The sequence below is a fragment of the Agelaius phoeniceus genome, chromosome 2, assembly GCF_051311805.1.
Source record: "Agelaius phoeniceus isolate bAgePho1 chromosome 2, bAgePho1.hap1, whole genome shotgun sequence".
Lineage (NCBI taxonomy): Eukaryota > Metazoa > Chordata > Aves > Passeriformes > Icteridae > Agelaius > Agelaius phoeniceus.
In genome coordinates, this window is record NC_135266.1 from 24,378,766 (window position 1) to 24,403,963 (window position 25,198).

Genomic DNA, 25,198 nt, shown 5'->3' on the forward strand with positions numbered 1-25,198 from the left:
GCAGAATGAATTAGCACACAGAGATATGCTAGTAAGGCTAGTAAAACTGAACTAAGTAAGCCTGAAACTGGTGCACAGCCTGTGTGCATCAGATATTAGGGAACATCAGCTCTGGATTGTATAGAAGTAATACCTGTTTTAATGAAATCATCAGCAACAAAGAGCTCAGGAATCACCAGATCTGGTTTACATTTGAACACAGACTATTTTGTTGGAAACTTATAGGGACATTGCACACACTCAAATAATATCGTGGGTTTTCATGGGTATAGTTCACAATGACAAAAATCTAAGTAAAAATAGTAAATAAAATCTCCACGGTATGTTCAAAATATAAATTTTAAGCAGTTTAGTTCCTCTTCATCACCAGCAATGCTGTTCTGCCCAGGCCACTTGAATGTCAAAAGACAAAAATGCACTATAAATATGAGGAAAAATACATATCCTACAAAAAAGTTTACATTTCATGGGAAAATAATGTGTCTTCAACCAAAGAATGTTTATTATTATTAGGACTTTTGCACTGTGACACATCTCTTTCCCCTTTCTTTAATTTTATAGAAGAAGGGACAATTTAAGATTTGTTCTGGACTTTCATTCTTCAACATAAATAAGTTACAGTAGTAATATTGATACAAATCATGTCTCAAACCCTTTTAGTCCTCAACACCTTTAACGTGGAAAGAATGAGCTGCCAGGGAGCTGTTTCAAAAGAAAAGTAAGATTCTATCCAAATGTTACTATGTTTTTGAGGCAGACCGTACTTAATAATTAGGAAAATATGTTTCCTTGTATGGCTACAATATATTATGTTACACTGTATATTTCTTGCATTTTGTGAGGGCTGTATGATACCCATATGCAGTTCTAAGTGCTCTGTACAATTAATTTGTCCTTAATGTGAGTATACTCTATATTATAAATGTATAACAGTCAAATGTGCAACTCTTCAAAGCAATGTTTCATATTTCATTAGTCCTTAAATTGTTTGGAAAAATGAGTGGGCCTCATGAAATGTTATAAAATAATTTAATTGCTTTTAGACTGGGGAAACTAAATTGAAGTGCACCTTAGAAAATGTCCAACTGCATCCCTTTCCAAGAGCGCCAGCACATCTGCTGATTAAATCTTCAGGATGTGTATAGCTGGGAAGGTCAGATTCTCTTCCAACAGGCAGGTCCCAGCAGATGCTGCAGTTTGTGGATGGTTTGTAGAGCCATGGGCCCTGGTTTGGCACGTACCCGGTTTGCCCCCTGCTGAATCAGCAGGCGCTGTGCTGAAGGCAGGAACTGGCACGAGTGCTTTCAGCTCAGCCCTTGCCTCTCAGGGCTCTGCAGCACTTTGCTGTGCTGCAGCCTGCTTGCAGAGGGGCTGCTCGTACTCACACAGCTTTCTGCTACTGCAGGACCCACCAGCACTTCAGCTGTGCTAAAAAAGTGCTGGTTAAATGGGGTGGCTTAAAAGCAGCAGTGTGGAGTATTCTCTTCACAGAACAGGAAAGACTACTCCCTGCTCAGCACAGGGAGAGACAAAGAGTTATTTAGGGACAAAACCATTGAGGAGGAGGCTTTTTTTGCAGAAATGGCCATATGCTTCCAACTCCTACAACATTCGACAATAGAATATTTTGACAGCAGAGTGGCTGCTGCTGTAAATCTCCTAATTATGGAGCAAAAGTGCCACCAACTCATGATGCATAACATGTTACTGGCATAAGCTCATGCAGCAGTTCAGAAAAGTGGAAATTTTTCTGATGGATTAACCTTTACACCAGAAGGTTCTGTGCCAGATTCAGTATTAGATGTATTCTAGGCTCCCTCTGAACCTACAGGCAATGTAAAAACCCCAGGGGAAAAAAAAAACCCACAAAACATAAAGCTGGCTATACTTTGAATCATCTGTAGCCGGTTTGACAGCTGTGCTATCATTTGTATCTATCTCAGTCTGACAAAATTAATGTTTTAGTAACCTTGAGGAGCCAGTGCTGAGCTCTGGCAGGGATGCTCACATGTTCTCAATGGTTTGTGAACCACCGGCTTTATCCACTGAGTTGAGAGACTTGTTCATACTTGAGACAACTGCTGAGTTAGTCCTCCTAGGGGTGCAAAAGGTACTTATGCTCCCAGGCACACATTTTTAACCCCATCATTCTTCTTCTGCCCACCTGCTGGGGTAAATTATGCCATTATCACTGCAAGGGAAATCCACACTGGTAAATCTGATATGGATTCACAAAAATGCACTTTATGTTTCATTGTGGGTACTATTTAAACCTCATCTGTTAGAAAAGTGCAAATACTAAATAATTCTTCCTACACACATTTATGTAAAATGGCATCCTTATAAGAACTACCACCCCTAAAAGAGTGTTGCCAGACCTTCTGTGGTAATAGGAGTTTATTTTGAAACTATATCTCCTCTATAGTGGTATGAGAACATGATTGTAAACAAGAATTGTCAAAAATTAAACCAGTATTGTTTCCCATATTTAAGTGACAGATCATAGACTGAACATCAGTAGAGAGCAGAATAATTGTGGGGAAATTTTGTTGTAATTGTGGTGAAGGGTGAGGGCTGAAATGTGTGTAAATTGTCTACCTTTGTTGGTGTAGTGATGATGTTACTTGTACAAAGGTGTGGAGAGTTCTTTTGTTTATTAAAGTGACGTTTGTGAAGAGTGCAGATTGTGTGATGAATGTGTATTTTAATGATTATGATAATTTAATGCAAACAATAAAAGAAAATATCTTACATTCTCAGCATTATGTAATTCTGTAAGAATCCTGTAAGATATTCAGACACCTCAGTGATTTCAGCTCTATGAAGATACCTGAATACTTTTAAAAATATGGACTTACTTCAAGAGGGTCAAAATAAATGGTTGTAAAGGCTAGATTCCTGCACTTTTCAATAATCTGTTTTGCTACAGTTTTGATTAGTCTGTTTTGTATTATTACTCTTTATGTTGCTTACATTTTCTCCTTTTCTGAGTTAGCTGCTGCACTAGTGTCTCTTTCTCTGCTAATCATTGTTTTTGGAGAGGTACATAAAATTTCCTTTTGCTTTGCAGTGTGCAAATCAGTACAGCTTAAGGGCTGTACACTTACTACTCTGTGTACTTGGTTACTGCTTCATTTTGAGAGAGATTGAGTACACCTATCACCCATTCAGCTGCTGGGGGGAGGATTGATCATTGTGGCAGTTAAGGGCTAGATCTATTCCTTTGTCAGCAAGAGGGGAACTTAGAGCAGTCAGAGCTATCAGAGGCTCTCCTCAAATCTGCCTTCTGAAGGGGGATCTCTGGTAGTGCAAGAATGGCAAAACTGGCAGTGGTATAAACCCAGTTTGAAATTTCAGCTGCCATGTAGGGCTAAAGCTGGGATTGGGGGGAGTCTTAAGCAAACGTTTAAGAAAGAAGTACGGAACATTCTGTCACTGGTACTGCTCCCTCCAAAGGCTGAGAAAAATCTGCAATAAACCTCTGGTTAGAAATGTAAAGCTGGACTTGAACTTCAAAAGTTTGATCATGCACCACCTTGTAAATACCAGATATGCTGTTTTTCCTCTGTGTAGGTATCTAAGCCAGACTGTGTCAGAAGAGATGATGTTGGCAGCCAACCCTCAAAACAGGGAGAAATTAACCATACTAAAACAAGCTCTAGGTGCTCTGGGATTCAATAGCCTGGTAAGTTACATGAGCTTATGTTATTTTTGGCTAAAATAATCATATTAGTTAAAAGCAGGCCATAAGTAACTCTCAGAGATAACCTTTTGTGGCTAAAAGAAGCACCTTTCTGTCCTTTTTTATTTCCCCCCCTGTTAGTTAAGACATTGAAACAAATACAGCACTAGTTCACTCCAGGGAAATTACTGTAATCACTTTTAATTAGACACAGAACCAACAATGTAAATATTTTTCATTTTTAAAGATTGACAAAACAGCTTCAAGGTATAATACTCTGAACAATTAAATTACCTACCTAGATAAAAAGAAGCAATCAAATCCAATATGACACCTCATAAAAGCCACGGAATTTTTTCCCTCTTCTTTATTATCTCCCATCCCTTTTAATTTCATGAAACACACATGTGTAACAGCACCTGAAAAGAAGTAAATACCTATTTAGGAAAGAAAATTAGAGCCAGGTAACTTGAAAGAGCTGACTTAATTCTCCAAAAGCAACAAGAAGATAGGCCTGCTGTTTGTCTTTAATTCTATGAAATTAATGAAGATAATTTGGAAAATTAATCAAGAAGAGGTTCTAGAGGACAGAGGTGTGATGGAAATCAGAAGAAATAGAAGCATGAATATAAGAATTCATGTACACTGTGCATCCCCTCAGGACACTGCAGTGCTTAACAAACTCCCCATATTTCTTACAAATTTGTATGCTACCTAGCACAGAGTAGCTGGAGCACTTCTGCAACAGAAATACATAAGCAACGGTAGTTTTAGAAGGAGGTAAGAACTTACTCCTGCAAAATATCATTAGAAAGAAGGGGACAAAAAATGTAACTCTAAGTTAAAACATCATCAGAATGACAGATGGGCAGCAGTTTTAATTAAAAAGGATCAAGGGCTATCAGCAAAAATTTTGTGAATCTGCTGAAGCTGTTATTTAGGTGTAAAGTTTAGACTGCTTTGGTGGTATTGGTACACCATGGAGCTGTTTGGCATTCCCAAGTTAAGGCAGTAAAAAGTGTCTGCTTTCAATGTAAGGAAGAGTAGGGTTTATTTTCATGAATGTTCACGAGGCCATGTACAAAACTGAACACACATGGCTATATTTGACAATATTATTCCTTACTTTTAGTGGGTCTGTACCAGTAGATTTCAATAACAAAAGGTACAGACACTTCTGGATTAAGCCCAGTGTTCCCAGTTTGGTGGATCTCTCTTACTCTTTCATGAATGTTTCTGTTCTGTTGAGGAAGGGGTTCTGTGGGAACCTAGAGCACAGGGAATATTTCTCTGTCTGCTCTGAGAGGTTCTGACCCCCAGAGAAACACTGACTTTGACCCTCATTCATGGAGAAAGCTTCAAGATAGACTAGAGTCCACAAAATAGTGAAAGAGATTATAGAGAGTAATGTAGTATGTCACTTGGGTGAGAAATTTAGGTTTTGGGATTTTTAGTGTGTTGCAGATGGGAACAAGATGGAGGACATAGGGTATTGTCCTGAGCTCCTCCTTCTTGCTTCTTCTTCCTTCTTCATGGTTTGGGTGATGTTCTGTATTTGGACAGAAAAGTCCACGCTGTGGGCTTTGAGGGATCAGTTATTGGGTTAAAAGGGAAAATAACCTAGGTGTCAGCTCTTAACTGGATAGTTTAGTCTTAAAAGACCTTGTAATGAGCTATTACTAGCCATTTTTGTGGTGCTCTTCCAGCACACAGAGTCTGGTATAGACGGCATGCAAAACTTTAGATAAGATAACAATAAGTAAGAAGCTGAAGACCAGAAGAGTGCTGAGTTTCTCCTTTTCCTGACACCAAACTGCTCCAGGAGGGTTTCCCTTGACAGGGGAACCCCCAGGGAGGGGCCCAGCAAGAGGCCCAGAAATCCAGAAATTGATAAGGTTCAGCCCATAAGTAAATAAATGAATGCTAAATGAATCATGATTTATAAGCCTGTAGTAGCTGTCTGAGAATGCTTCATGTACAGTATTCTTTTGAGTCCATTACTTCATTTGACTCAGAATTCTTGAAAATAAGTCACCTCTCAGAAAAGTATCAACATCTTGAAAGCTGGTCTGTATTCAGGCAGCATTAGAATAATATTTAGGGGACAAGACATCTGTGAAACTCTCAAGTACTGCAGGCTGATCTCCTGTGTTGAATGTTAGAGGGCAATATGTAGATAAAACACATTCCTAAAATTTCTACCCATTACTTCTGAGGTACAGGAAGAGGTCTGTATGTATCATTCTTTGACTACCTAGCTACATTTAATGGTAGAGTAGATAATCTTTTTGAAGAACTACATAAAAATTCCTTAGCAGTCATTAATCTATCATCCAAAGAACGTTAGTGTTTATGAAAAACAACCACTGTTTTAATGGTGGGGAAACATGCATCCTGCACAATGATAAAGTGTTTAAGAATCTGGAATGTAAAATATACCTGAGACCTTACCAAAATTACCACGATCAAAAGCTATCCCAGCCCACTGTCATTCAGTGCTGCACAGGAATCCCCAAACCAGTTCTGAACAAGTTAACCTACAAGCAAGGAGTCTGCACTGCCAGTGTGCCACTTCATCTTGCCTGAGACACCATCCCAAGAAGCAGAGTATAGCACCCTAGTTTGAATGCTATATTAGCATAACTTCTTCTATTTTAAGAGTTATCTTGTTCAGACTTTCTCTGTATATATTGGATTTTTTGAATCTTCAGCTTTGGTACCATGTAATACTAAAATACACTGTTGCACTATTGACACCTCTCTCATACAGTAAGAGATTGACATTCTTGTCTTAAAGTGTAGTTTAGAAAGCAAACTTGCTTAAACAGCACTGGAGGTGCTATAGTCTATCCCAGAAAGACTATAAGCTTTTCTAATGTCCTTTGATGACTGGCATATTTATCAGAGAAATAACATGAAGAAATGAAGAAGAAAACTTGCAAAAAAAGAAGATGTACTAGCTGAGTATTTCATCAGTAGTACATGTATAATCTTAGTCTGCAAATTCTGATAAGTGATATTTCTCACTGTCAATTCTGCAGTTTCAGCAGAATCGGGCTCTAAATATTATTTTAAAAAATATTTCAAGAATTATCAATTAATTTTGCTGTGCATAATACCATGTAATGTTATAGTGGATATCAGGTTTCTTGTTTTACCATTCTAAGAAGTGCCATTGTTATATAACTGACCTTAAAGAAAAACTCCCAAAACAACAATGCTTTCCCTATTTTAGCATTTAAGGTTTATTTTCCACAGATCATATTTTTCCTTGAATTAAAAAATATTTTAAATATAATTAACCAACCAAAACAACTGAAGACAGTTAGTTTTCTTCTTGCTATGATAAAAATCAGGTCAGAAAAAATCTGCCCCTAAAGATAGCTGCTTCACAATCTGAGACATCACAGAAGAGTGTACAATCTCAGAGGGAAAGTGTGAGGGTAAGGAAAGTTGCTTTTGTTTCTTTTGGACCTTAATTACAGCTTTTAATACCAGGAACCTATAGAGCTGGACACTTTGTGAATTCAGTTGGCTGAGGCAAAAAAAACCTTGCTATTCCCAGATACAGAAATTGTCTCAATAGAAATTCTCTATGGACAACATATGTTTTATTTCTTGCAGAAACGGTGCATCCATTAAAGATATTTCAGTATTTTTATCACATTGGGAAAAACTTTCTTAAACCAGTGGTTAATGTGACATTAAAACAAGGAAATAAAAAGTAATTTTGTTGGTTCATGTCCTAGCTAGGTTCCAGTTTGATTTCAAATTTCCTGTTAACAATTCAAATGTGAATGCTTTTCAACTTATCAAATGCCGATGATCCAAACTAACAGAATTTATAGTTTTATAAACATTGCCTTTCACTGGTGTGTCCAACAGATCTTTTCTTTATCTTTAATTCTGAAAAAAATATGCAGGAGGTGGAGAACCTGTTTGTGATTCTCTCAGCAATTCTGCATCTTGGAGACATTCGCTTCACGGCCCTGACAGATGCTGAGACAGCGTTCGTGTCAGACCTGCAGCTCCTGGAGCAAGGTCAGTGGGACACGACCTCGGAGCGCTGCCTGCTGCTCCCACTGCAGGGAACTTGCGCTGCTCCACCGACAGATGGAAACACAATTCCAGGGACACAAAAAGAAATGACTTCTGAAAATTCATAAGTTACTGTGGGAAGACAGTATCCAATTGACTTGGGTGTTTCATAAATTACAGTTTTTTATGGGATGAAATAAAATGCCAGTATTGCAAATTAGCTAATTAAATGTCATATTTAATGCTATCGTTTGCCAAAAGAAATTGTACAGTGCACTTTGTTCAGTCTTGTTTTGAAATGCTTTTGCTCTGCTTGTCAACAGCTGAACAATTTGCCTTGAATTGAATTCCTTACATTCAAAATCTATGTCTGAAAAGGGACTCATGTTTCTTTGCTTTGAAGTTTGCCTTCTTGGTCACTAACAAATCTCCTCCAAGTGGCTTATGGATACAGAATGTCAATGAGCAGCATACCTTCACTCTAATACCACAGAAAGTCTGCCAAACCCTGGGGAAAGCCCTAAGTTGTCTTTGAAGGGGAAAGAAAGCTGTAATGTCATATACAGATACATTAATACACAAAGTACTGATTATAGTAATCCTATTTTATGTTTTTGTTAATTTTGATTACTTCTGTGACAGCACCCTTTTCTTTAATGTTTGAATTCTTTCACTATTCAAAAAGAAATCTGCAGAAGCAAATCTGTTGTAAAAAACGAAACATGCAGTATCGCATAAATCAGCCTTTCTTTACATTTTCTTTTCCTTTCAGTGGCAGGGATGCTGCAGGTTTCACCAGATGAGCTTGCTTCAGCCTTAACAACTGATGTTCAGTATTTTAAAGGTAATCTTCTCCAAGCTTACATTCTCATAGATCAGACCTGGTGGCATTTTGAGCCTCCTGATTTAAAAAATTTAAAAGCTGTCAATTTTTTTGTTTCTTATTTCTTGTATGGTCCTGTAAATATTCCCTCTGAGGAATATGTAGGCTTATCTGCCATGCAGTAAATCAGACTGGGCCACTAAATTAGAAATGCCTTTGTAATATGGAACAAAGCAGTTTCACACTGTGATGCTGATGGGCTCCTAACTTGATTAATGTTACAAAAGTGTGTCAAGATAGCAGATTAGATATTAATAGAAAATATTAGTAAGAACTGTAATCAACAGGAGTGTCTTAGGGAAAAAAAACTGAAAAAAATATTTTCAGTAAAATATTAGTTCTGTGTAGTACTCATACACATTTCTTTTGAACAAAGTATAAAGGCATGTATTTCCAAACTTAAAATCTTTTGAGTGTTGACAGTCTTCTCATCTTGCACTGGAGGCTTCAGAAGAAAAAGCTAACACCATGTAAATGTTTGGCAAAGGAGAAGCAACTGTAGCTAAATTTACTGTAACTAAAATTACTTAAGGCAAAGTTTACAGCACACTTTCATCTCCATTTTCTGCTCTTTCTCTTAGGAGACACGATTGTTCGGAGGCACACTATAGAGATTGCAGATTTTTACCGGGATCTCTTGGCAAAATCTCTATATGGTCGTTTATTTAGCTTTTTAGTCAACACAATCAACTGCTACCTTCAAAATCAAGATGAGAGTGGCAGGTAGGAGTGCCAATGGAAACTATTAGGTGTTCCATTATCTGTTCAAATTCAGAACCCTAAAAGAAACATGATTCCTTTAAATGGTGGAATTAAATGGACTCTGATAAAGTTTTAAAGAATTTTATAATAGCATGACAGTGATGCTTGGATCTTTAAAGCATTGGCTATTCCTTCTAGCTGTTTCTACTGTAACATATATGTTTATTTGTTTGCTTATCTAGGGGGCCGTGGTACTTCATGTGGTAATCTAGATTGGTGGTTGCAATTAATAGCCTTTTAGGACTTGGCAATACAGAATGAGCGAAGTCTTTCAACATGGAAAATGTTGCTTGGTGCTTTTTTAATGCAGAACATACTTGTTCTTTCTTCCCAAAACAGTGACCTTAGCACAGGGTATTAAAACCAGAGTTTTATTCAAAGGTTTGCAAATGAAAGTTTAAACTTAACTGATTTAAATGTTCTAAGAATGTTCTCTAGGTTGGCATCTTCTAAATTTGATGCTGTTGCTATCCAGCATGGCTTCTTGGAAAAATGAATGCTAATTAATGTGCATCAGTGGAGCAGTCAAGAACCAAATTAAAGGAACAAAAAACCTGAAATCTCAGTGGAATCAAAGCAACTAACTAAGACAGTAGACCTAGTTAGATGATCATATGCATGTGACTTAATCAAAGTTCAACAGCTCAAATGCTCAACTGAGTTTTCTCATGAACATAAAATACAAGTGGCTTGGAATCATTGGTAAATGGTAAACCATTAATGGTAGATGTGGAACTTTCATAAATATGTGTTCTTTATATCATATCTCTATGGCTGCACAGGACAAGGTACCTTCTTTTAGAGTTTGATGACTTCACAATCTTATTTTTATTCCTATTCATAGACCAATTAGTGACAAATCTCTTCTCTTCTATGAGTGTAGCTAAGAGAAAAAGGTACCATGCCTCAGTAACTCATCTTTCTGCACCTAAAATTTATCTGTCATTATATATACACCACCAGAAGTATCTCACTTCCTGCTGACAACAAACAGAAGTAACATGGAATGATTTTTCTTGTCTGTTTGTGACACTAAGCTAGGGCAATTTTCCAGTCCATGGCCAAATTTGAAATACTCTCTATATAACAAGGAAGGGCAGTTACATGAGGCCACAATTCTTCCTCATTCATTCCTGGGATTTATGGAACAGAGGCTTAGCTCAGTGCATGTCTGTGACAGACAAGAATCCAGCTAAGGCATTTCTAATTACAGTGAGCTTTTTTGTAGTGATTGTTGAGAAAGAAATTTAGAATTGATATATTAAAAATATTAAAATTATTTGAAATTATTTTTCAGTGTGTAATTTTACAATTTGATATTACACATTCTTTCAGAATAGGGTTTTGTGTACTTCTGTTGTTAATATAAACCTATATTTTTAGATATCATAAGATCTTCAGATAATGAAAGTCAAAGTTGTTTGTACATTGTCTACCTTGTAGTCTCCTTTTAGTGTAATCCCTAGGTAGAAGAGGTGACCTCTACCTTGTGAAATTATTTCTCAGTGAAACTATTTCTACCTATAAGGTAACTTGAAGACTGTGTGAGGTTGTAAGTCCCAGCTAAAACAGGACAGCTGTTTCATATATCAGAAATGAGGAATTTGCAAAGGTCTCCTCTGGCCACACATTAGACCTATGCTTGAAAAGGGACAGTTCTTCAATTAGGCTGGTTATAGAAAGCTAACCAGCTCAGGATTAATTGGCAGTACTGACAAGATATGTTAAGTTTTATCAGGCCACAACCAGCTTCATTCCCTCTCCAAACTTGAAGCTAAGTAGCTTATTTTAAGTGGAAATAAGGTTGATCATCATTCACCACTGATATTTCAACCTCAGTTGAAGCAGCCCACATGCACTTTTTTTTTTCTTTTTTTTTTAGTCCAGCCTAATCATATTGTTTAAACTGGAGGAGTAAATCAAGGCATAGAATAGCTCTAGATGCAAGTTGGATTACTGCAATGAATTTGTGATTATTGGGTCAGATTTACTTCAAATACATCTGAGCAGCTATCAGTTAGCAGCATTGTATCTCCAGTTTGGTGCAGTTTTAATGAACCTCTGCTGAAAGATCCACCAAAAACATTTACTTATGTGACTACATAAGTCTGATACATTCCAGGCCACAATTTATTCCCCAGCTGGAAACTGACAGAAGTACTACTGATCAGATGGGATGAAGCCTTCATCAGAAACCTGGAATAAGGTTTCTAACTCAGTTCTCCTGTTCTGTTGTGAGGCAGCTTAGCTGTACTTCCATCACACCAGTGAGAATTCATAAAGCAATAAAATTAGATTTCTTGGCTTAGTAACTCTAAAAGAAGGATTTTTATTGGCATTTTTGAGGAAGCTGGTTATCCATGTTTAACTTTTATGGTTGAAATACTTGATTTTGGTCTTTAATATTGATTTATATTTACTAAGAAAAAGCTTATTACAGGTTTTAGGCAAAATAAAAGGAATGATTATCATTAGATCTAAGCAAAGGGGAGATGATTCTGTGAAAAACTTCAAAGAACAAGCTCTAAAGGTATGAAGTACAGCAAACAAAAAGTCTTGCCAGAATCCAGCAAATTAATTACTTTGAAATACTATTCAATAGGTATAAAACAAGAACTTTAATGTTGGTGTTAAGTAAGATAATGCACCTTTAGAAACTTATAAAAAACTTATAAAAAACTTATAATTTTGTCCAGTTTTAACTAAATTATAATCCTACATGCTAGTTTAGACTGGTTGCAAGATCTGAAATTTGTTTACTTTATTCATTCTGATAATATTTTTAAAAAATCTATTGTGGGGAAATTATTTTGCCATAATTGGCCCCTAGAGGGGGATTAGAAGAAAGCTAATAACATTTCTCACAGGTGCTTATAATTAATTTTTTAATTATTGATATTTATCTTCACTCATCTATATAATGATTTCCCATTCTACTGATGTTATTATTATGAAGATAGTCTCCGTGAATTTCTTCCTAAGACTCCTAACTCTTCAAAGTTTAGTCAGATAACTATGCTGATTTCCAGTTTTGTAGATTCATGGTTGCCTTAATGTGGCATTTCAATGTAATTGATTGCACATTGGCAAAGTTGGATCTGGTGATCCAAATGAGTAATGAAATGATTCAAGGTAATGTTTTAACAATTCCTGACTCATTCTGCAAGAGGGCTTTTCTTTATGGAGATTTAAGAATGCATGTGAATTCTTGTGAAATATTGTTGTTTCATTTCTCATGGAAAGCAAGCTAATTAGGTATATATCCCTGAGAAAATCTAGATACTGTGTTCCTTGCCTGCTAGTAAGTTTAAGGCATGTTTTTTTATCAGCTAGTTAGAAAAGATTTTCTCTATTTGTAGATAAAACCTGATAAAAAGCTGATAAATATTTTGTAGATAAAGTCTGGCTGAACAGCAGGTCCCAGAGGGCCTGAGTCTAGCTGGAGACCTCCCACTTGCAGTCACCCTCAGGGTCCATTACTGGGCCCAGTATTGTTTAACTCATTCATACCTGACCTGGATGATGGGATAGATGTCTCCTCAGGAGGTTCACTGAGGACAGAAACCTGGGAGGAGTGGTCAATAACCCAGAGTGCTGTGCAGCCCTTCAGAAGGACCTCAGCAGGGTGGAGAGATGGGCAGGGAAGAACTGCCTGGAATTCAGCAAAGGCAGGGTCCTGCATCTGGGGAAGAACAACCCCCTGTGCCAGGACAGGCTGAGAGTGACCTGCTGGAAAGGAGCTCTGTGGAGCAGGACCTGGATGTCCTGGTGGACAACAAGCCAGCAGTGAGCCAGCAGTGTCCTTGTGGCCAGGTGGGCTGATGGTGTCCTGGGGTGCATCAGGAAGAGCAGTGCCAGCAGATCAAGGGAGGTGATGCTGCCCCTCTTCTCAGCCCTGTAAGGCCACATCAGGACTGCTGTGCCCAACTCTGGGTTCCTCAAGAGAAGAGAGACATGGAGCTCCTGGAACAGGTCCAGTGGAGGGCTACAGAGATGATTCAGAGACTGGAGCATCTCTCTTATGAGAAAGGTCTGAGAGAGTTGGGCCTGTTTAGTCTTGGGAAGAGACAATTGAGAGGGGAACCTAATCTCAGTTTATAAAATCTAAAGGGAGGGTGTCAGAGGCTGGAGCCAGGCTCTGCTCAGCATTGCAAGAGGCAATGGGCAGAACCTAATGCACAAGAAGTTCCACCTGACCATGAGGAACAACTTTTTCACTGTGTGGGTGACCATGCACTGCAACAGGCTGCCCAGGGAGGCTGTGGAGTCTCTGTCACTGGAGACTCCATATTCAAAAGCCATCTGAATGCAGTTCTGTGCCATGTGCTCTGGGATGACCCTGCTTGAGCAGGAAGGTTGGACCAGATGACTCCACTTGGGTCACTTCCAACCTGACCCATTCTGAGAATCTCAGTGGCAGCATTACAGACAAACAAAGAAAGCTGACATTCAGTCATGCTTTCTGTCTGTACCACCAGGTCAGGCGTAGATTTCTATTGTACACAGAGCATACAGTTTATTTCTAAAGAGGTAGTTTCTGAAAGCTTTTATATTCTGACTGTATACTCATATCCATCAAAATTCAAGTAGTGCCAAAGAGTAGCACTAGGAACACTTATTTGGGCAAAGGAATGACCTCAGATGTCTCATTTACAGCATTCTTAATATATTATCTGATTTATAGAACATGATATTCTGGAATAGAAATCTTCCTAACTTCAGAAAAAAAAAAAAAAAAAACAAACCAGAAAATAAACCCTAAAACATTTATTTATCTATTACTGAACTCAGTAGAAGGGTGCTGGGAGTGCAGGAAGGAGGGAAAGGAACTTCCTGTTCAGAACCTGAACCCAAAGCATAATGAGAATTGTTTCTATATCTGGAGGAAGAGAAGTCTTTAAAACAAACTTGAAAGAGCTGAGGAAGAGTATGTGCTACTAATGAAAGAGCTATAGATCTAGAGTCCAGTGGCAAATATACTTCTTCTTTCCTGCCATAACTGTCAAGCCACTCAAAAAAATTGTCTGTCAGATATGGAGCCAGTGTTTCCTTCTGTTGTGTCCGGACACCTTCTCTATATGCACCACTCACACCTGGGTAAATTAATATTAAAATAAAAATTACAGTTGTTGAGCAAGATACCTGAGAGACATGGCAATGCCACCAAATCTCAGCTAAAATTTCAGACTACTGAAAAATCTCCCTCAAAGATTTCAGATATTAATTTTTTTGATAATTGTTTGAGATGAAGAACAACATATCCAACTGGAAGTATTCAGCATGTTTCCCTTCAAGAACTGTGTTTCTGACAACAGGTATAATCTGTTCCCCTGGGAAAACTGAGGGCTTTTTAATTTGGATTCTGAAGGACCTCATTTGAAGGCTAGGCTATATACTTCCTCTAATCAGAGAAATATTTCCTCATTAATCAGTATCACTTCCAGTATATCCAGATCAGACATAAGCCTTCCTCATTACTGGCAGCAGTTGGAGGAAGAGCAAGAGCTGTTGTATCTTGGGCAGATTAAAAGTTGCATTAGATCACCCTCCCGCAACAGATTCATCTCACTGCTCTATGCTGGCAGATTGCAGAGGATAACAAAAGGAATGGACCCTATGGATTTTGGAGCTAAGAACCATTTGCAATGAAATAAAAGTGAACAAATAACATTCTCTACGTTTGTCTGAAGCACTGGGTAGATGTACTGTAAAGGGAGTTTTGTTCACTTTGCCAAGAAGGGCAAATGGTTTGAGAGCATCTCTTGATGAATGGAAAGATGTCTGCCAAGGTGGTAGATTATCAGACAGGATGTCTTCTGTATGTGTATTGTTTTTAGGAGTTGCTGGGAATTTTTATGTAGTTTCTTTATAATATAGTTGTTAAGTGTACAAGATTGAAAAGGTATTTCTTTTCCTATAAGGATATCTTTACAGAGATGTTCTGAGGAAAAAAAGGCAAAGCTGGAGACATTGTAAAATACTGTAAGCTGAAATGCTGTTTTGTGTATCAGAAAACCAAAATGACCTATAGTGAACATCCATGCTTTTTTTAAAGTATTTACACCTGTGTGCTGATATAAGAGATAAAAAAGTTCTTCAAACACCAGCAAATTCCTTTTATCTACTTTATATTCTGGGAAATATTTTCAAACTTGAAATCAAAGTCTCAGTCCCCATTAAAACCACAATTCTGTTAGTTATACATAGTAATATTAAATATCTGAAATACAATGAAGAAATACGTCAGTGATGATTAGTAACCATAAAATAAGAAAATAAGAAAATAAGAAAATCTTTCAGAACAAAAAGTGCCTTTTTCTAATATTTGTTCTCTTAGACCCTGGTGACACGTCCTTTCATTTGTTAACATGCAATCATTAATGCTTTATTTTGCCTTGGGAATCTCTGCTATGATTATTTAAGGAAAGTAATTTTGCTGGAATTAATATGATTGACAGCTAGCCAGTAGAAAGATATATGCACCCTCCTTCTGGCAAGAAAAGTGATATGAGAAAGAGGAAGACAAGATGAAAGATTAAAAGAACAAAGTAATTTGCAACCACATATAAAGCAATGCTTTTAATTTGGATGTTGCATTGTCAGTTGTTATTTAGTTTTCAAAATCTGAGCCATAATTTAATACAGAAAATTACTATCATGGTTGAAGAGATTTTGCACATAAAAAGCACATTGTAATAGTAAAATGTCAGTGTTGTAGAGGATACAGAGACTAGTGCTGTTATACTTGTCCCGTAGGCAAGATATTAATTATGTAAAACCTCCATCTCTTTTAATGTGGTCTGTGCATCTCCTAATAATACTGGACCAAAATTATCAAGAGGAGTTCATGAAAACACTGAGACTACATATTTTTCTGTCAACAAATGCATCTCCAGTATATTTGCAAGCCAGTACATTTGTCACAAATATCAGAGTTTTGATAAGGAATGCACTAAGGCTTTTACCCAGAGTTTTGGAAGCTAGGATCAGGTTCCCATTTTGCCTGACTTTTAATAATTCATTAAGTCAGTTTGTATTGGTCTTTTCCTAATGCAAATGTTTATATATTCCTTGAGGGAAAGTAAGAGAGACTAATTTGACAAAATAACAGTCACAGACTCAACAGGGATGTAAACAATCCAGTCTCAAATTATGAATTGAATTCAGTCAGAGAAGTGATAAGCTGTTTTGTCTGTATTAAGTAGTTCTCAAAAATTGTGAAATATAATGCAGTATTTCAGCTGTTGCACAATACTACACAGTAGTTCATGGTTTGCCTTCCTACAAGGAAGGCTACATACACATAGGAAAAAAAAGAAAATAAAAAAAAGAGAGTGAAAACCTATAAAGTATTCTAAAATTTCAAGCTTCTCTTTTTTCCCCAAAACAAATTTAAATAACATAAAAATTCTGGATTTTCAATATTCATTCTCTGAAATAGTTTGTTTTTAAAAAATTATTTTTTCTTTCTATAAATGGACAGATTTTGTTGAAAACTTGCTCTGACAAGGAATGTACACCCCCCATCTCTAATCAGGAGCAGTTGTGAATGAGGCTTACATTTTAAAACCCAATTTAAATTGCATTCATTGCCAGAGATGGATGTGGTGATACAGCTTTATGCTTTTTCTTGTAGAAATTCCCTTGGAGGCTAATCGACCTCCCGATAACCTCCCCTGCCCAACAAAGCCGTTCTGGACTAGATTTATTATGTAACAATCCATGTCTGACATTTATGCACACAGCCAGTCCTGTGACAATCAGTAGTGCATTGAACTAGTGTGCTTTTGAAATGAAGACAAACTTCTTGGGCATGGTTTCTGATTATGGCTTTGCTTGCCCCTGAGGATTGTTTTTCCCAGCTTGTTTTATAATATCCATGTTTTTTTCAGATGATTTTACTTTTTGGTTTGCTATACAGGAATTTATTTTGAGGGCTAGATCCTCATCTAATGGCATGGTAGGGGGTTACAATGACTGCAATGGAAACATATTTATGTCCTTCAACAGTGGTTCACCTTTTTCTCCTTTACATCTATAGTCTGATATGGACAGAGATTTAGACATAGAGTAAACTTGTAATATAGAGGAAAAAAAATGGAAGGATCTCAGAACAAGCAGTCTGCCATATTATTGTTGCAAAGTCGGTGACAGAATATCCCAAAATATTCGTTTTGCTCACTGCAGGGAATTTAGTTTCCTCTCCAGATCAGGCTTACAATGACTCAGTCCCAACTACAGAATAGTAATACCTCTGTCCTTATCCTATTTCTTCTGTCCAAATCCTAGGTGGCTGCTCTACCCTGATATTTCCACTCCTTCCACCTGGCCACAATAAAATTCCCTCCCTGAATGCATGCAGTGACACACAACAAATCAGATGCAACACCAGCAGCTACTCTTTTATTTATACAGAGAAGGAACATCTGCTTTCTTCAGGCCTGACCCCCGACTTTCTTTCCCCTGGGACATGTAACCTCTTGGGCAGCCTGAGCCCAGAAATTCTACTTGAGGATGACACAGGGAAGGACTTGTACCTCACAGGTTTCCCTTGAAGTACATGTTGTAGAAGCAATCCTAGCTGCCAAAGAAATATAAACAGGAAAGGATAACTGAGTGTAACCAGGCATTTTTGAAACTGACAACCCTGAAATGGTTGTCCTTGATGTCAGAAAATGGGTACCTATATCCTTAGAAACTGGACTTTAAGAAGTCAAGATTTTTCCTTCTCTTACAAATTTAGTCTTGAGCATAGCTGCTAAAGCAATCTTGAACCCTGCTTTTTTATTTCTGTTCAGTATAATAGGTTTTGAGTAGAATTTCGATTCTATTCTGTAAATGGTCTGCTTGTGTATTTCATCCATGTTTTTGAAATACAGACTGCTTTTGTCCTACAACAGAAATACTTCTGTCAGAAACAACAGATGTATTATTCACTTGCTTGAATTCTTATTATCTGTAATATCTTTTTTTTCCCCAGTGACCAGGTGTTTGAAATTGGAGTATTAGATATTTTTGGATTTGAAGAATTTCAAAAGAATACTTTTGAACAGGCAAGTGTGGATTCTTTGCTGAATTTAATGTACCTGTTGTTATTTCTCTAATTAACTAGTTTTGATCAGAATACAAATATACATGAAGGTGAAAATTTTCTCTTAAAATATTTTTTCCATTATACCAATATGTGTATGCATTATATCCAGGGTTTTGTACCGTTGTTGACAATTTTAATATAATAGAGTAAATTTCTATCATGATTTTGAAAAGGGGTAGTACTAGCTCTGAAAGACAGTCTGAGGAAAATGGTGTTGTTTGTTTTCATTCTTGTGGTATTTATACTTCAACTATATATATAATATAGATCAATGAGTAGAAGGACAATATACTGAATTGGAAGAAAAATCAAAAGGTCTTCAGATGCTTTCGAGAAAAAATAAAATGAGAATGCTCCATTATGCTAAGTGCCATTATTGGCAGATTCACCTCTGTGTGACTTCACAACACGTAACTTTTCAAAAAATTGAATTGCATCCCTGGAAAAGAAATTGAAATTTATGTTGCTTAATGCTTTAAAATCCTTTTAAATATCAAACTTTTTTTTTAAGATGTTTGCCTACCTTCAGCATTAATCATTGAACACCAGAGCTCTTGGAAATTACGTATTTCAGAAAGCATTAGTGACTCTACACAGCACACTCAAAGAGGTGTTTAAGTTGTTGTTTAGTTGTTCATTCATTCTGTGATGCAGAGGAAGAAAATCAAAGCATAGAACAAAAAATCAAAGCAGAGAAAAGAATTGAGAAGGTATCAGCAGCAACAAAGGACTTGTTATTGTTTGAAATTGGGATTTGCCCCTTTGTCCCAGTCAGTCCATTCTTTTGTGGCTCAGCTTCCTCCTCGTGGTGAAATAGAAGTCATAGAGCCACATCAGTTCAGCTTGTATAACATGTTTACATTGCTACCCAATTTCCAAATGTTTGAAAGCACACAAAAGGTTTACCTGTACATCAAAGGAGCATGTAAGAAGGCAATAAAACAAATTCCAGTTTCCCTCTCACAAAATTCTTTTTGCTGTTACAGTTCTACCTTGCTTGAACTTTTGCTGGATTAAGGACTCTTCCTGTGTACCAATATTCCTAGTCATTTACTCATTGTGAATGTCACCTTCAGGGGAAAATATAAAGTGAAAAATTAAAAAAAATTTTAACAGATTGAATATATGAAATTAAAAAAAATCCATAAGCCTCCTGATTAATAAGTATGAAGTATTCTATGCAATTTGAATACTTCTCAAAAGAGAGGGGTTCATCTTGGGACTTATTGGTTATTTTCCTTTGACCCTGTTCTGCATTTTTTTTGTCTCAAAACTCATAAAAGATCTGCAATTGATATCATGAAATACCATTAATTCAATTTTCTGGGGTAAGTAATTTTCTGCTTAATAACTGCAAAGGATGCTTGAAGAGAAAATACAAGTTCTAAGAAAAATTAGTAAAAAGGAATTAATTTTATTATTTCTGTGTGGCAAACATGATGATTTCAAAGCGATATTTGCATTTCTATTTCATTTTTTCTAAATGAAAGTAAACATATTTTTATAATAATATAAATATATTTCTATTTCTAAATATATTTTCCTAAATGAAAATAAATCTATTTCAAGAGACACTTACTGTCCTTCCACCTGTACTGAATTCATGTTGTTGACTAATATGAACTAATAATCTGAATCATCTCAGAATCCACTTAACTGCATTCCTGAAAAGACAAAGCAGAAGTGAGAGTTTTTTATATGAACTCTATAATGCAATTAACGTATCTATAATGCAATTAACGTATTCCTGAAGTGGTGGGTTCTAGTACCAGTGAAGAGGAGCAGTTTGCATCTGCATGCAGTACGTACCAATCATGCAGACTTATCCCAAACAGCCTGAACTTCAAAGCTGGAGCTCTCTAGCAATCTAGTGTAGTTCAGAGTTCTGCCTGGGCTTGTTAACCCTAACAATAAACACTCTTGTTAGCCCAGATAGGGTCCTCATGCAAAACATTGCATCATGTCTGCAAACATGCCCAGAGTCAAGGCCTGTGATTGCAGAATGTTAGCATTAAATGTTACAACCAGACTGTATTGGAGCCATAAAAATTATTTTTTAATCACATTTAGATTAGCATATTTGAAAATGCCATTAGAAAAGTAATTGTAGGGAAATTCTTTTTTTTCAAATTAGTGTATAATAGGGCATTCTTTCTAAGATCTGTTTTCCTTGTTTCTTGGAAAAAATTATGACTGTTTTCAATAAAAATTAAAACCTCCTGCTTGCCCAAAACTGGGGACATTCAAAGTAGCTGTGTGAATCTTTCTGGAGCTTTATATCAGGCTGGTAGAGAGACAGTTTAATATCATAATTAAGAGAGTAATAAGATAGTAAATCACATGTCATTTTTAATAAACTGTGTTTGAAGATGGTTCAGGCAAACAGAGATGGATAAACTGGGTAGAATAACTTGTTTACTCCAGTGGATGTTTTGGAATAACAAGGCATTAGGGTATTGAAATATCAAAGTCAAATGAAGAATTGGTCTAGGAACAACTCATGAGCAATGCAAAGGAAGACATCTGTCAAAGGACTACAAAAGTAAGATGAATTATGCCTACACCAAGATCTAATAAATTCTGCAGGCAAAAGGATGTGGCTGACAGCTTGTAGAGAGAAAACTTTTATAGGCCATTGTAAACAACAAGCCATTAGAAGTTAAAAAAACATTACTAATTGTTTCCCTTTTACTGGGTGAGTATTGGTAAGCATTTATTGTATAGAACATGTGTGATATGTTATAAGAGCAAAAATGGGACATGGAATTCTTAGATAAAAGTAAATAAGTCTGTGGAATAAGCAATAGTGAGGGGAGTTTTGATTTTTGATATGAAATTCAAAAGCTGAAAGGCAGGGAACACAGTTTTAGAAGGCACAATCTGAAGGAGTCATTGCTCAATAAAGACTGAAAGCTTCTGAATCACTAGGACCCAGTGAGTTACTGCTTTTACTGCTCATCAGCTGAGCTATGGTAAATGACTGCAGTACACTTTTAGCTCACCCTAATAACAATTTACAGTCACTTCCTAGCAGTGATCATTAGCTTGGGAACAGCATTTTCCTGGAGCAGCTGCATACCTGCAGTGCCAGAAGAGCTTTGTATACAACCACACTGGAACGTGGTCAGAAGTGAGCACAATTTCTCTTTCCTATTCTGAAAGAAATGGCCTTCGTTTTGTGGTCATTTCAGGAACTATGAGAGTTCTACCAAAAATACCAATGGTAGTTTCCAGTGTTAATTCAATGTTTTCTCAGGCTTCCTATTTGAGAGGGACTGTATTTGTTTCCAGTTTATTCCACACCCCTTTAAAACTAGAAGATGTCTGCTTCTCTTCTAGTAGAATTTAAAACTAGGTGAGATCTTATTCATGGCTCCTTCACAGCACTAATCCAAATAGTACAGTCAAGGAAGGTTACAACCTTCATACTTATGATATCATACTTATGATAGTATATTTTTAACCACAAACTCACAACCAATAAATATAAGAAGCAATAAGCAGGATTGATAGTGACCTGTACCAATTTCCCCCAGCTGTACCTAAGAAAAATGTATTATAGAAGAAGAACCAGACAGTGGAGGAGAAAGAGTAGCTTTTCTTCCCCCTGCAGAAAGTCAGGTCTTTCTACAGAAATGGAAGTCTGTGGTTGTAGGTTCATCATGAAGAACAATAATGCAATAAAGTTAAATGGACAATGCTAGTAGTCTTTCCTGTCCGATAAAGAATTCAAATGAGAAACTGAAGAAAGTATTTAGCTCTTGGTAAATTCTGTGTTTAGCTCTTGCATGGTATTTTACATCTGCAGGCCTCTCAAGTTTTGCAGTAGAAAGTATCTACGAATTATTCTTTTATAGGAAATAAAAGTGATTTATCTGAATTAGTACTGCAGGTCAGTGCAACAGTCAATTGTCTCTTGACTCCCATTCAGTTTCATACCTATTAAAGTGCATGCACATTATCTGTGTGATGCAGTAGAGCCCTGGGAGAGGCACAGCTTCCATGGCAGCTCTGTGCAGCACATCTCCTGCCACAGGAGCCAGCTGGCTCTGAGAGCAGAGAGCATTGCCTGCCCCACTCAGGACTCTACTTCAGCCACTATGGTGAAGCAGAAGAGGTCATAGAACCCAGCTGTGTTGGAAGTTTTACCTATGTTTATTATTAGGTGTGGTAGATTTTAATTATTATTATTTCTATGGTTAATTCTGCTGACATTACATTTTTGTCACATAACATTTCCTAGCAAAAACAACCATAACAGATTATTTTACATTAAATTGCATTGTCTCAGCCATTAGACTGCTTCTAGCTCTCTAAATGTAAGGTCATGTTGTCTATTTTGAAAGTGGATGGATATGAATAGACAAAAGTTACATAATGTAACAGTAGATGGGAGTTCACACACAGGTTTTACATTTGGACAGTCTGGAAGAGCATTTAAAGATTTTATTTTGTGCAGAAGAAATCAGCCTTCATTGGTTTTGCCTGTGCAGAGCACAGATGGAGGTTGCTGTGTGCCTCTGTGGAACAGGCAGCTGCTGGTGCACACTGAGCTCTATTACTATGTAGGGACTTAATGCAGAACCTCCCATGCAGTTCCCAGTGCTGGAGTATTCCTTATTCCCTGTAAGATGATGGAAAGTGCTTACTACCTTAATTCAGTTTTTAACAAGGAAACATGACGTGGTGTTCAGAGTTTTGCTGGCCTCCATACACAGGAAGGTTTTAACAACCTGGCTGTGGAGCAGTGAGGGAGGCAGGCAAGAGAGGAGCCAGAGGATGGCCATGCCCTCCCTGCAGGGCAGGATCCCTGGAGCTTGGTGGGCCGACCAGTGCCCATCAGCAGCCCTGACCTGGCAGGCTGGCAGATGGGGCTGGGACCCTGTCACAGGCAGCTGGAGAAAGAGCTGGAAGCTGGCACTGCCGCGGCACCACCTGGGACCGGGCCCATCAGCAAGGAGTGGGTGGGAGCCCAAGGAAAAGCTGAGCAGGGCTGTAAAAGCCTATTCCTTCCCTCAGGGGCCTGGCAATCCTGTGTTTTACTTTCTTCCTCAGTCCAGCTCCTGAGGATCTTACACTCTTCATGGCCTTTGTCAGGATGTACTCCTCCCTCTTCCCTCTTAGACTCTTTGGTCCTCTTCTTCCCAGTGCACTCATTTCTTTCTGTTTATGCAAGGCACTATTATCTTCCCAGTGTTCCAGTGAGCCACTGGAAAACCAGTGTTACTTGACTTTCAAGCTGGCTTATCATGAATGTGACATGAAAATAATTTTTTTTTATTCTTTTACATTAGATTTGTTGTAGCCAAAAATAAAATAATTTATCTCAAATTGAGATCCCCAGTTTATGATTGATTGGTGAAATACTGTACAACAACATTGAACTTACATACATACTTCTTTTCCACGGTAGCACTTTTTTTTTTCCCCATAGTACTTAGTTTCTGGCCAGCATTACAAGTGAAAAAATAATTAGAACTGTTTCAGTTTCAGAACAATTCCAAACTCTTTCAGGGAAAGACTGTTGTTACCATGTTTTTTTTGTTAGCTTGGTTGTTTAATACTTTCATATCTACGAAAAGTCAGTGGGGGACAATTCCACTTTGTGTTGAAATTGTTCCTTTTTTGAGGGGCATTTCAGATCCTCTGTGGAAGATTTCTCAGCTACTTGTAGCAAAGTTTTAATATAGCACCAGGCTCTCTTTTACATTATTTGAGGAACAAAAATCAGCTAATGGCAACTGATCCCAGAGATGACAGAGAGTCCCAGTGAATTAAAGATCTTCTGACACAGGTAGGATTATGTCTGAATTTGTGTTGGAGCTGCATGGAGAAGAAGAAATCTGTGTTAGATCCTATTAGTACTAAAGGCAAAGGAAGAAATGTAATGGTTCTGGTTTTATTATCAATTCCTTAGAAATATTCTCATGGGTACTATACATACAGAAAAGGATGCTGAAATGTTTGGGTAGCAGACACAAAGGGGAACAGCATTCAAGATACTTCTAAAAAATAAGTGTCAAGCTTAGGTTTAAAAATATTTTCTGAGTCCAACCTCAAAAAAAAGATGTTTCTGTGTTTCATTATCTTAGAAATTACATTTTTTGAGAAACGCTAGGGCAGTTCCTTGCAGGTGAAATTTGACACTGTAACTTCATCATTTCAATCCATAAATTAGGGCCTGATAGATGTGTTGAAATGACAGCTGTTAGCTTTACTCCATGCTCTGAATACGCATTCCTTGGGAGAGTTAATCCTTCTGCATGACCAAAGGATGTAAATGAGCTTTCCAAAGGGTCTTTGCATCCATCTTTCCCTCACTGATTGACAGTCACCAAGTTTGCTTTCCACAAATTTTCTTCTTTGGTAATGCCTTTTTCAAATAGGCATAAGAGCCTGAAAATTGAATAAAGAGCAGAAAAATTTCATTAGTCATGGGTGCTTTTCTGTCTTCAGAGCACAGCACAATTTTGGTATTCTACCTAAATTTTAATTTGAAGGGCACTTAGTCTAATGTGATGAATACTTATTGCTTTTACTAAATGCCACTGTGTTATTTTCCAAAATCTAAAATTTGGGTGGTGCTGCAAGTTATGATTGTTTTTGTTTGGGGTTTTGGTTTTGGTTTTGTTCTTTTAAATACTTGAACAAGCATATTTTTTCTTCTAATAATATTCTGAAAGGACTTAGAGCAGAGAAACAAATATATGGTGTATTTATTTTCAATGAGATGTGATAG

At 37.2% G+C, this 25,198-nt stretch overlaps 1 protein-coding gene across 4 annotated transcripts in view; it reads left to right on the forward strand.

The window, feature by feature from the left end:
• The window catches only part of MYO16 (myosin XVI), a 357,627-nt gene that overhangs the window by 230,205 nt on the left and 102,224 nt on the right, over positions 1-25,198 (forward strand). For all 4 annotated transcript variants that reach the window (XM_077173308.1, XM_077173307.1, XM_077173306.1 and 1 more), the window contains exons 17-21: positions 3,574-3,685; positions 7,606-7,723; positions 8,493-8,564; positions 9,185-9,326; positions 18,346-18,418. In XM_077173308.1, the coding sequence (XP_077029423.1) occupies positions 3,574-3,685; positions 7,606-7,723; positions 8,493-8,564; positions 9,185-9,326; positions 18,346-18,418 (517 nt within the window). The remainder of the gene's footprint in view (positions 1-3,573; positions 3,686-7,605; positions 7,724-8,492; positions 8,565-9,184; positions 9,327-18,345; positions 18,419-25,198) is intronic.